The sequence below is a fragment of the Physcomitrium patens genome, chromosome 2, assembly GCF_059467195.1.
Source record: "Physcomitrium patens ecotype Gransden chromosome 2, ASM5946719v1, whole genome shotgun sequence".
NCBI lineage: Eukaryota > Viridiplantae > Streptophyta > Bryopsida > Funariales > Funariaceae > Physcomitrium > Physcomitrium patens.
In genome coordinates, this window is record NC_143411.1 from 11,895,257 (window position 1) to 11,908,101 (window position 12,845).

The window sequence follows — 12,845 nt, forward strand, 5'->3', positions numbered from 1 at the left end:
TCTTACATAGTACTACAAAAATAAAGTATAAGTCCTTACTAAAGAGAACAAAAACAAAAATGTGTATGTATGTCAATTATTGATAGAATTGGGCATAATAGATCAATTGAAGGTTCCATTGATGTTTGATGACTCACAAATCAATATAAATTTAATATCAATGCCTATACCAACAAAGCTACAGCTTCATTTTAAAATATAACAATCAAGATTCTATAAAGATTACAAAGAATCTAGTTGTTTATTTGAAAAAAAAATACATTATATATATTTGCAAAAGAGTGTTGGAAGGAAAAATAGAGTTCAATTACATTACAACAAATGAGAATCTGGAAAACATCTTCATTAAGCCTCTAACTTGAATTAAGTTTTAAAAGTATTAAAAAATGCTAGAAATAATTTGACTATTAATTGCCTAACTTCTAGTGCTTCTATGATTGTTGAGTTCTCTTGGAAGAATACATTAAGCAACTACTCATTCTACTTTCATCCTCCTAATAGTTACTTACTTAAGAGGGAGTGTTAAATGAATGAAATTACAAGTAAGTTGTTGCATCCTACACTTGATGAAACTTCACTATGTTTAGACAAGTATAGGCAAGTCTCCTTTATCATCTTCTAGACAAGATGGGATCCAATGCACATTTACACTCTTTAAAGATTTAAATTGTCTTTTAGTGACTTGGTTGTATGTTGTGTGAATTCTCCCCATTGTTATTGATGTGGATAGAACCATTTACTTAACACATTTACTTGAGATATTGCTTGTAATTTGCTTAATTCACGATAAGAGATTTTGCAGATGGTCATCTTTATTTTTAGTTGTAAGAGTTCTTTCACATGGACACATATATTTCTTGTCCTATTTTCATCATAAGCATCTACAGTGTATGATGGGTTCCTTTTTTGAAAGTGTTTGGAAATTGGTTTTTCATCTTGCCCCGGAGGATTGATGTCAAATAACACATGTTACAGAGATGCATGTTGCTATTGGTTAGATTGTGTATTGGGTTGATGATGTATTTATCTGTGTTTTACTTGCTTCTGGCAATCATGTAGCGCTTCTTGCTGACATAAGTACGATTTATTTTACGAGCAGTAGTTCTTATTAACTAGGCAGCTATGAGAAGTAAATGCACTTGAGTGATTGTATGATTGTAGCATCTGTAATGTTACGTGACTTTATTAGCTACATCTACACTTAGACTACTGTAAGCTAATATCTACTGTTCACCAATCATTATTGCTATTGTGTCACTAATGGCTGGTTTTCAAGTGTGGCATGTTTCAATGAACAATGTGGAGGCACCACTCGATTGGCTTCATTGTTTAACCTTGAAATATTATTCGACTTCGAGGTCAGCCATCGCTGAGGACAGGTTAGGCCAAAAGCATAATAACAATTAACCAATACACAGTAGTAAGCAGGCCATTGATGAGCTTCTTCAGGGTAGAGCAGATTGCTACGACATATGGAACATACGAGTGGAACTTTCTCCACAGCAGATCCACAAATTAATCTAGTAGACACATGGTATGTTCACCAGCTGAGCTGTCAGATCCTTGAAAGCGCACAAAGAAGAATTGTTGGACAGCATCATATAATTACAGGGTACAGGGTGGATCAGTTCGTGGCTAAAAGCTTTTGAGCAAAGAGTCTTTTGATGACCTGCTGTACTACCGACTCCCCTGTTATTTTACTCTCGTCAATCAAGAATGGCTCCACAGTACTTGGGGAGCATCCGTGCGATGTCAATGAGAATCCCCTGGAACCTGGTTCATAAAGTGATAGAAGGGAACTCAGTTTCGAGGAACTCGATGTATCCACAGTAATCCGACAATTTAGATTTGGAACATTAGTAATTTTGCATATGAATGGAACTAAATAGAACTCGGAAATTGTAACATATATTAATGAATGAGTTGAACGCGCACAAACAGAATTGAATGGAACATTTAGTGATACCTTCAAGTTTTCCATCAGGAAAATATGCCCAGAAGTTGTATTGCACTTCATTCTTTATGAAAGTACCCTGAAGCTGTTAAACCAACACACGATTCGGCCGTAAGAACAAGATACATTTTTGATTAGTTTCGGTGAACTTGCAAGATTACCTTGGAATACGGTGTTATTGAGAATTGAGCTTTACTCTTCAAGGATTGAGGAAACTGTTTAACTTCTTCATAAAGACTTAAAAAGGTTATTCGCAATGACGAATAAAGAATTTGGAGCAGGAATAGAATAAAGAACAATCAATAATTTAGGGTATTTGAAATCCATTGGCATCTACTCTAATTCTCTAGTGGACTCTCTTCTTTTATTTTTTCTTTTTTTTCTGGTTCAGTGAAAACTCAGCCAGTTATGATATTAATACTAGAATTAATTGTTCAGTTCTGGAAACTACATCAGTGTCGTTAATAGAAATAACCCTTAACTCAAATTGCAAAGTTCTTGGCAGGGCTCCTTCAGTTTATAACGTCACAAATACCTGATTGTCGTCAAATTGAATATCGACAGCCGAAACGCCTTGCTCTTTTTCAAAGTAAGCTGTCAGTCGAGGAATGACGTCCTCCAGCATTGTCTCCGGCAGAGGCTTGGCAACTGCCTTAACTGCTTTCTTCGCTCCACCCGCAGCAGCCTTCTTTGCTCCACCTGCGGCAGCAACTTTTGGTTTTGGAGGACTTGCCGCAGCTGCAGGCTTTGGAGTGTCTACTTTAGCAACTTCTTCGGTGGATCCTTTAACTTCGCCCTTAGAAGATCCAGCATTATCTTCCTTTCTAGTCGGTTTAGGAGTAGACTTTTCTTCTGCAAATGAGCGGCGACACATGATAAACCTTGTGACATGGTCGCAAAGAAGAATAACTTAAATGTTCTATTACAAGTGTGGAATTCTAGTCCACTCGTAAGATGAACTTAATCTGATTGCATGAACGCATGCAGAACAAATCCTGGTCTAATATTATTTGAAACTCTTTACTTCTCCTGAAAAATGCCAAGCTGCTGCATCTCCTCGTCAGTGGCCAAAACCAGAAAGATGGTAACCGAGTGTTCAGTAATCCAATCGCTTTATTAGTATAGATGATAGCAAGAAAGTGAGATTCAATGCCCTCCATGGGTACAAGCAGCAATCACGAAGAGGATCTAACTGAGTTATATTTCGCATTGTGAAAACAACCTAAAACCTGGCTATGCACGATTGATCTGACGCCTACTGAACTGGTAAGACTCTTCAATTAATGAAAATAACAGTGGTTTAAGGAGGAGAAAACACAGTACCTGATACAGTTATTTCGTTGTTGAAGCCTCCGGAATTGTCGGAAACCGTAGGGTAGTCAGGTGAGTGCTGCCACTCTCCGTCCACAATAAACTTGTACTTATAGGTTCCAGGAGCAATGTTCTGCAATTCAAGCTGAAATTAACGACGGATTTGTACGAACCTAAAACAAAAAAACTAAAGTTTATAGATAATTATTAAAAAAATAAAAAAACAAAAATGCTATTTCTCAAGGAATTTTTTTTATATTGAGGGTGGACGCACCACGCACCTGCTTGACAACAAACCAACCTTCCGACCCCGATTTCTCTAGAGGCACCTGACTTTCCCAGTTGACAAAGTCTCCGGAAAGCAAGACCTTAGAACCTGGTCCCTTCCAAATGAACTCCACCTCCTGTACCACCACTGCCCCCATCCAATCACGTCTCCATCATTTTGTGGCTACAGCGTCTGTGTACACCACTTATTAAGCTTGACAATTGCATTCCACGCCTAACAAGAAAAACAAAGAAAGCCAATTCTCTCAGCAATGTTCTGGCAAGCAGTTCCGCATATCATTGCGAGACCATGTCTTCCATGACATAATTGTTTTCGTGAAGGCTTAACACCAAATAACTCTAGACTTATCAGCAGCTTATTGAGAAGGTAAGCTGCGATAATGGATGCGCAATTACTCGTCATCTGGCCTTATTAGAAAGGGCAACCAGCCGTAGACGGTAGCTTCTTCATCATACCTAACGTGCCTACCGTAGAATACTACATTCTGACAAAATGCAGGTCCAGAATTCCCGAGGAGAAGGTAAGTGCATGACTAAATTCAAGAGCATGCACTTCAGCGATTCTACTCAACCAAATTGAAATCCCCATACGATTTCATCAAACATACATGTTCTTCAATCAACTTGAAAGTTAAAACAAAAGAATCTGAGACTCCGAAATACTTCAGGACAAACACCAGTGGAGAATTACGTACAAGTTGAGGTCCCGGCTTCTTGACTGGCCATGACAATCATCCGTTGCGAGGCCATTCGCCCGTAAGTAGATGACTCTCCTGCACGAAATTTCAACACATTGCCTAGTCCAGCGATTCCCTTACCGCCAAATGTCGAAGGGACCCATGCGACCTGTTGCAGAGAAACAACCAAATGTCCACCGGCCGAACCGTGGCACTTTTGAGCATTGACACACGGCACGAAATGAGGCAGGCGAGAGACAGTGGCCATGGCTGCGCCGAGGCAATGACCTGTGCACGCCATTGCCGATCAACCTGACGGTACTGCTCTATATCCTACTCGTTTTCTAACGATGCTTCTCTAATTACGCTCCCTTGTCAAAGGCTCCCCCCCTTCATGAACTTCTAATTTCTGTCAAGACTGACAGAATCACCAAATGCACTCGTCTCCTATCTCCACCTTTCCTACACTGCGGAGACCAGCGGTTTCTGCACACGTTCAAAACAAGGTGGGCATGGGGCAGCAGCTGATGATCATCATCATGGCGTCTCCAGCTGCGACTCAGGGTCGTCTCCGTGTTTGTGTGGCTCTGGTACTTCTACGGCTTTCGTGGTAATGCCGAGCCTGCACCTTCGGATTGACCGAGCCTCTGCGGCGTCTCGTTCGGGTGCTGGGGCCCGCCACAATGCACCTACTTTAGAAGCTATCCTTCTGTCAGCAAGCTTGGAGGATGAGGTGGGCCTGACGATCCGATTGCAGAGTGGATGCTGTGATAAGAATGTTCGAGTGAAAGGAGAATTTTTGTGAGCACCTAGGGTCGGTTTCTGTGTCATCATTTGTTCCACTTGGTGATCAATTACAAGCCATGCAGCAAATTTTCAAAATGTGATCAAATGTGTAATATAATTGGAGATGTAGCACACAGAATTGTGTTTCAAATCCTTTGCCAAGACCCAGCAAAATTGAATGGGGTGTCTTTAATGCGAGAACTCTTAACTCGGGCCTGTAAGTGCTTGAATTACGCCTGGAGTTTCCTGCTAAAGTAAAGTCGAACTATTCTAAACCCTTGAAAATACAAAATCAACAGTTGAATTTGCAGAATCTAAGTAGATCTTGATATGAAGTGACCCCTAATTAGTCGGTACAGTAGTAACCCAGTATGACCAACTCCTACTTACATTGTCACTGAATTTTCTGAATTGCGTTAGGCATAATCTTTCAACGAGACTGCATTGCAGCAAGCGAAGACTCCTGCGTGCGAGGTACTGTACACTGGTAGTGTACAGGATTCAATGTTGATTAAGGTAATCGTGCAATAGGTTGTCCTGTCGCAGAGGTCATTGAGCTGACGCTGTCAATTACTTCCCTCGTATCATTCTAACATAGAATTTAAATTGCTTACGAAGGCCTCAACTTGTTCACGTAAGCCAGGAACCCAGTAAGCCGTGGAGCTGTGCGGACTCGCTCTGAACGTCTCACAGAAGCTTCTTCAACTGCATACCTTTGTGCCAGCTCCTTGGATCTCTTTTGTAACGCACAACTGCATTGCCACCACGAACAGGTTCGTATCAGATAATCAGAAATAGTAACTAAACAATATGTTGCTATTGATGATTCGCGAATGTGATTATTATCTGCTTATCTGTCTATACCATATATTATATTGATTTGAATACAGAAAATGATATATAACCCGCGATCTTGGTCCTAGTCGAAGATCTTTGAGAATTTACTTCCAGTAATAAGGACGGAAAGAGTCATTCACCTAATTTTGACTTGATATTTTTCCAACTGCCTGTGCAGTGCCTTCTCCCTTATTCCTTTGATATTCAAGGAATTTATCAACGCATCAAGCTACACACAAAATAAAATCTTCAGTAAAACGGAGAAAATAAATCCTTTTTGAAAGACCAACGAACAGATCCAAGATCATGCGCTAGGGATCAATGCCCAAGGAGAGAGAAGACCGACTGGCGAAAAGACGCACCTCCTCTTTTGCAGCGTAGTAACCCCAGCGTGAGGAATCTTCGCTTTCCACAAAAAGTCGACCCTCTCTATTGAAGAACCAGAAACGATTGTGAAAGCGATCCTTCCCAAGTGGCATTGTAAGAACATATAGTTTATCCATCTCTCGCTCCAACTGTTCAAGCTGCAGGAGATTATTCAAGAAACTAAAATGAATAAGGAAAACATCCTGCGCCCATACTTTGGACTTAAACATTTTCAAAATTGCTGGCATCAGTGCAATAGTTACCGTATGCAGGGAACCAGGATATACACCTTCTTCTGTCTTTCAGACACTTTCTGCTCTTGCAATTTGCGCTCCGCCAAGGCCTCAGCCTGCTCTTTCCTCTTCTCCTGCAACTTAACTTGCTCCTCAATTCTCTGTCTTTCCTTCTCCTTCTCTTCGGCAAGTTTCTTCTCTACCTTTCTCTTGAGTTGGTCTTGCCTAGAACGACTAACTGATACAGGTTGTTTAGCTTCTGTTTTCCTGTCGGTTTACAACACAAATTGATTCAGAAATTTGGACTACTTGACAAGTAAGCAACGTGCATTTAAATTCTTATAAGATCTTTCGTGTCCAAGTATTTACAGTCTTGAAGCAACTTCTACACATCTAAACTTTTCTGAACCTGGTGAAGGGATCTAGCGCATGGTACGTTTTGGTCTATCGTAGGAATTTTGTAGAATTTACTGTGTGCAGTTAGTATTACGATGATCGCAGAAAAAAGTCCAAAACAACAAGGTCCCATTCAATATATAACAGGTCACATTAGTTGAGTCTAGCATTAAAAGAAGGCTGTCAGAACTTTATGATGAGAACACAAGACATCATAGTCAAATCATCAATCCTAATATATAGGTTTGGATTACTATCACTCCAAAGTGGATTGAGCAAAGCACTTCCATGAGTCACGTAAAATAAGATTAGAATGAAATAAATTGTACCCTCTCCAAATCTATGAGCACGTTTAATTCCATTCATCAGTCTTAGACACTAGCTGTGAGTAAAATTGCATGGTCAAGAAATAAAACGAGTTCTTTTGACGTAGCTTCTTTAAAAACTTTGCGAATGCAAGAAACCACAGCAGACTTACCCTGAAAACCCGTTGTTGACTGGTGAATGGTTCCCAAATGAGTTTCGCTTGCCTTTCACCTTCCAACCTGTCGGGTGATTATCTTTTGTCACCTCCTCGGCATCCTCATCTTCATCATCCTCTGTACCACAAGAAGACCACGATTAATCGAAAACACTCAACAGCAGGCTCAAAGAAGCCTCACATAGAACCACAAGATATTGAATATAGACATACTAAATATCCCTACAAGTCTCCACTGGTTGAAAAAGCAATCTTTAAACTTTCAAGACAACATGAATTTTCTGCACATACCTATCTCCCCATTCTCTAAACTCTCCCCTCGTTCACCGTCTCCAACACCTATGCCGTTTGCTTGTTCTGTCCGCTGCTGCTTGACAAGTTCCTTTTCTTCCTTTCTTCGCCTAACTTCTTCCGCCTCAATCTCCCTCTTTTGATTAATAAGAACTTGATACTCCGCAATGTTCTCATCGATCTGAGTTCTGATGGAAGAATTGAGGCAATTGTTAACTAATGTCTGCAAGATATTCACCTTCTCGGAAACCTTTACTTGCTTGAAATACCCCTGCCGAATCATGGAAATTACACTACTGGGTTCGTCTTGCTGGCTGGGCAGCTCCAAGAAATCACAGAGGTCATCTTTCCAATTGGCCATTGTGACCTCTATTCGTTTCTTCCTCTTATGCAGAAACTCGTCCCTCAGAGCAGGATCGGTCAAAGCTGCTCGGAGCAAAGCATGAACCATTTCCAACAATAATGGAGCCTCGCCTTCCCTGTAGTCAAGTGACTTTTCAAAGTCCTCTAATGAAAAGGGAGAGAGAAGGAGAGCCTTGCCGAACAAGCAACAAAAGTCCCAAACCATCAACATGTTGCCAGTGCATTCCACAGGAACAAGGAAGTCAGTTGCTGGAACTGGCCGGTCAGACAGAGGAGGATCACTTGCTGCCGGCTTAACTTGAGTATCCTCAATCGGGTAGCGAATGGGCTGTGGTATCACTGCACAAATGCATTACATGAAATAAGATTTTACACCTTAAAACCCGTTCCTACGCAGTACAAATTTGTTCATGTGCAGCAAAAATGTGCCAGGTCGTTTTTTCAGTAGTCTATGAAGGTCTCCAGACCTGCTTTCGGAAGACACTACACTGAGACAACTCAAACGACAAACATCTCAACATAAAATCTCTTTGTAACAGGAAAACTTCTGGCTTCAACCCTATTGTCTGCAAAGAAATTCATCACTCCACCGACACGTTCCAAAATATATTTCAAGGTGAATCTTGCACGACTCACTACTTCTACAACTTACAAAAACCACTGGAGGAGATTAAAATTCACGATCCAGAGCAGCTGTTAAGTATGTGCACACCTCTTTCCACGTGTTGTCTTTTGACATCACTCTTTTTTCTGACGCTGCCCGCCTCGCTTCTCTTTCTCTTCCTAACCCCTTGTAATCCATTCGGTAATTCCGCAGCCTATATTACAATGTTGATACAAGTTACAAGAGATAATAGAGGTACAGCTAATTATACCATCACCAAAAAAATACACAACTAATAAGTTTACAATATACCTACTCAGCTTCTTAGATAATCCAAGAAAATGGAGTAATTCAAACAACAAAAACGCCTTTGGTTGGGCTAAAACGACTATGTAGAAACGAAAGAAAAGCAGCCATAGCTTGCAAGGTGCTTAAAACAATGAACGTAACAAATCCGCGCAATTTGGCAGAAAAATAATCAAGAAAGCCAAAAACGCAATTGGAATTTGCAATGCAGTCATAGAACGCCTACTTCCACCCTTGCTTCGACTTTCTTGGATGATGAACCTCGGTTTGAATCCTTCTCAGCAGCAACTTTAGGTCGTTCAGTAACCGGGATAGGTATTTTGAACTTTCGGGCAAGTTTATCATGCACAAACCGGGCAGAGTTCCGGGAGGGGCCTGAAGAAGCTGACTCTCTAATGAATGCTTTAAGTAGAACTCGCGAGAATGGTTGCTTTTTGCGCCGCAAATTCTCCGCCACTGTCTGAGAGGTACCCGTTTTCTTCCCGTCTTCGTCCAACCAAGCAACCTCATACAAAGGGCTTTCATCTTCTCCTTGATCAAAAACTTTTAAGATCCGACACGCTCCTAGAAGTTCGTCTCGTACCCCTATGACCTCCTCTCCTGGAACAAATCTTTCCTTAAAAACTTTGTAGATTCCATCCACCAGCTCATCAATGCGCAAAGCACCTGGAAACAGAATCGTAATTCCTCAGAGATATGTTCGAAAGAACCAGAGCAGGCCCTTTATGTGGATTGATCAAGAAAGAAAGTTCACGAACATCAAGTTCCAGTTCGATGACACCAACATCCCCCGCCTGGCCATTGCTGAAAATATTCAAGAAAAAATATGTACCCTAATTCACCAAGTAATGACCAAAGATAGTGTCAATGTAGTCCATGTCGAGGGAAAGAAGAGAAAACGCAACGTACTGGATTGAACCATGCGTAAAACGGGCCCCATAAATTCCTTCGGAAACTGTTGTACTTTCTCTGTAGCTTTGCGTTCAGAGACCAACGCTTCCTCGTAAGTTAAGTTGGACTTTCCTGAGACTTTGCAAGTCCATACCCTCCGCCGATACAACTTCATGCAGCTCAAATACTCTCTACGTTATCAGTTAAGGAAAAATATCAGAGGAATGAAACATAGACCACCGCTTCAATCCATTGAAGCACAAAAAATAAATATAAAAAACACAAACGAAGTGACATAAGTGCATATCCAAGAGAGCGAACAATTCGCAAGGAGTTGATCGACCCATGCATTGCCACAACCGGGTTTTGGAAAAAATCGTCCCGGCACTCCATGAAGAGAACCCTCAAACAAACCACCAAATAATAAGATAACAAAAAAAAAAAACTACACAAACCAAGACCGAGGGGAACAAAAAACAACAAACGGAAAGGCGGATACTTATAATCCCGAAAAACCTCCTTGGTAAATCGCACTTGAAACACGTCCTCATCACGCAGAAGATCTTTGGGCGGTTTTCTGAGAACATACGGCTTCCGCTTGAACAGCGGCATTCTGGGACTCCGTGAGCTACCTCTACCGCCACCGTTCTCCCCACGCAACAATGCGGCACATAGACGTCAACGCTACCAAATACCTCTCTCCACCTCTCCTCCCACGTCAACTGCACGTTCAATACCTCCCCTCTGCCTTTCCTCCGCATCACATCACTCCCACTCCCACTCCCTTCCCTCGCGCCTCCGTTAGGTCTTTTCCCCACTCACCCGCCTAACCCCCTCTTTCCCTATCACAACCTTCCGCCACTCCCACTCGGAAATATTCAAATTAACCAGTACTCGCCACTCGTCCCGCTCTTGTCACATAACTACTCCCTCCCTTCCAACCTCAGCTCCCAACCAAAATCCGCAGCGCACATGCGAGTGCACTCCTAACTAAGATCGAGGCGCATCAGGCGAAATACTTGATCCATCGAGGGGGAGGAAAGCGTTCCCCTGAGAGCGTGGCGAGCGATAGCTGTGGTGGTGGTGGCGAGACTCGGCAGTAGTGATAGTCTTGGCTCTCCTAGTATTGCTCCACCTCGCCTTCCTTACTTTCGTTCCTTTCCTACGGGGGACTACTTACAGTGCTCGCAGTTGCCCGCAATGCCATTGATTCCCAGCTCCACCTGATTCCCATTTCAAGTCCCCACCGAAAGTCAGTCCCCGCTTTCGTCAAACGAACTTCCGCCTGACCGCGGCGGACTTCCGTCATCGGTCCAGGATGTCGACGCCTTCGTCTCCCCCCCGTCAACCCAGCGCACGACGTTTTTTCTTTCCGGGAATGACGCCCATTTTCTGACGGAGGCCGACGTGCCACTCGCGTTTCCGCCCACGACAGTTATCGTGACTATAACTTGCTCGCTCGTTCGTTTGGTTATTCGTTGGTGTGACTTCGTTCGGACTGCTCGTGCATTCGCTAACGTGTGAAGCTCCCAACTGTTTTTTTTTTTTGGTCCACGTCAGCATGTTTGCATGAGGACATGAGTGAACCTGTGCCCCTGTGGACATGAGATTTCTTTTGGACAATTATGACTAGGGCTTGTGCACAATTGATTATATTAAGCATTGTCTGAAAAATAACAATATTAATAATAAATAATAGCAACATTGTTGGTTTAGAAGTTGTTAACCTTAATCTCCACTGAATGTGCAGATAAGCAGTTGGTAAAATGTGGCTAGTGTGGTTGTATGGAAATAATTTGTTTGAATTTAGAAGGACTCGTAGAGAGCAAAGTACTTGGAATATTTTCATAAAGTGCAAATATTACCTTATATCAAAACTTAAAAACATTAAACAAAAAAAAACGTTTGTCTGATGATAAAGTTTTTGTTTAAGGTTTTTGTTTATATATTTTAAACAAATAATTATGATTTTTAATGACTTTGTAAAATTATTGTATTTTTTATTGTAATATATCTATATATATATATATATATATACGAATGGATGTGTGATGATTTTTATGCGACATTAAATGAGATTGAATTGGATTGATTGGGCATGCTATTTAAGAACTTATATATTTTCAATCTTTCAGGTGCAAATAGAACGTAATTATGTATTAATTTAATATAGTTCTAAATAATTTTGAATACAGGTCTGAATGTTCATATTCTATTTTATTGAGGTGACTATCTGATGTATTTTTTTTTTTTTTTTTTTTTCCTCAATTTATGAAACAAGCTAAAAATCAAACATATATAAAAACATGTAGATATATCTTTTAATAATTACTTAAGGCAAATTTAAACCTTGATAAGTCAATTTATATTGTGAAGATTTATAAATATTTAAAACCTCGTGATCATTTTTTATGGTACCACTAGCATTATTAATCACTAAATCCTGATTTTACAATTGTTTCACACAATTATGTATAATCAAAATTATGTAAATAAAAAATATTAAAATTAATTACAATCACAACTTTTATCTATATTTAAAAAATTACATTTCTGAAAATAAATATCACTAATAATGATAAAATTCGTCTTAGAGTATTTAATTAAATTAGATCACAAAAATGAAGGGTAATAAATAAACACAAGACAAACAACATATCAAAATCAGTACCATTAATATTTTAATTGCATGTAATACTTTTGTCTTACTCAAAAATAAAACTCACTTATATTGCAGTTTTAAACAAAAAATACTACCAACATGATTTTTGTATAATGCATAGTTAGATTTACGAAACAATACATTTTATTGTACAATCAACAGAAACCATGTTAGATTAAATTATTGAAATCATTTTGTAGTGAATTTTTATTAAAATAGAATTAATCTTTGATTGCATAGAGTTAGATACATATAGTTTAAATTCTCTCTCTCTAAATTATATATATATATATATATATATATGAACATGTGAATAAAACATGAAAATAAAACTCCATCAAGTATAATTATTATCATCCAAAATATTATAACATGTATACGTAACATTTCTCTTGTTTA

General features: G+C 40.0%; 2 protein-coding genes across 4 annotated transcripts; both read right to left on the bottom strand.

Moving 5' to 3' along the window:
• Window positions 1-1,537: 1,537 nt before the first annotated feature.
• On the bottom strand, window positions 1,538-4,726 carry LOC112276432 (uncharacterized). Its single transcript, XM_024507730.3, has 6 exons — window positions 4,249-4,726; window positions 3,547-3,680; window positions 3,278-3,398; window positions 2,490-2,806; window positions 1,967-2,039; window positions 1,538-1,773 (listed from the first exon to the last, which is right to left on the bottom strand). Exons 1-6 carry the CDS (start codon window positions 4,529-4,531, stop codon window positions 1,625-1,627), a joined length of 1,077 nt encoding a protein of 358 aa, XP_024363498.1. The 5' UTR covers window positions 4,532-4,726; the 3' UTR covers window positions 1,538-1,624.
• Window positions 4,727-5,103: 377 nt separating this feature from the next.
• Window positions 5,104-10,606, bottom strand: LOC112276422 (uncharacterized). 3 transcript variants are annotated; one of them, XR_002968011.3, is made up of 10 exons: window positions 10,284-10,536; window positions 9,803-9,975; window positions 9,120-9,559; window positions 8,696-8,801; window positions 7,621-8,322; window positions 7,327-7,447; window positions 6,483-6,719; window positions 6,216-6,377; window positions 5,994-6,082; window positions 5,104-5,768 (listed from the first exon to the last, which is right to left on the bottom strand). XR_002968011.3 is itself a non-coding variant. In XM_024507715.3 (10 exons), the coding sequence occupies exons 1-10, from the start codon at window positions 10,394-10,396 to the stop codon at window positions 5,627-5,629; spliced, it is 2,259 nt and encodes a 752-aa protein (XP_024363483.1). In that variant the 5' UTR covers window positions 10,397-10,606; the 3' UTR covers window positions 5,104-5,626. The 3 variants fall into 3 exon arrangements, 2 of the variants coding, with proteins under 2 accessions (XP_024363483.1, XP_073396040.1); XM_024507715.3 differs by having other exon boundaries at window positions 6,509-6,719; window positions 10,284-10,606; XM_073539939.2 differs by having other exon boundaries at window positions 6,216-6,399.
• Between the last annotated feature and the right edge of the window lie 2,239 nt (window positions 10,607-12,845).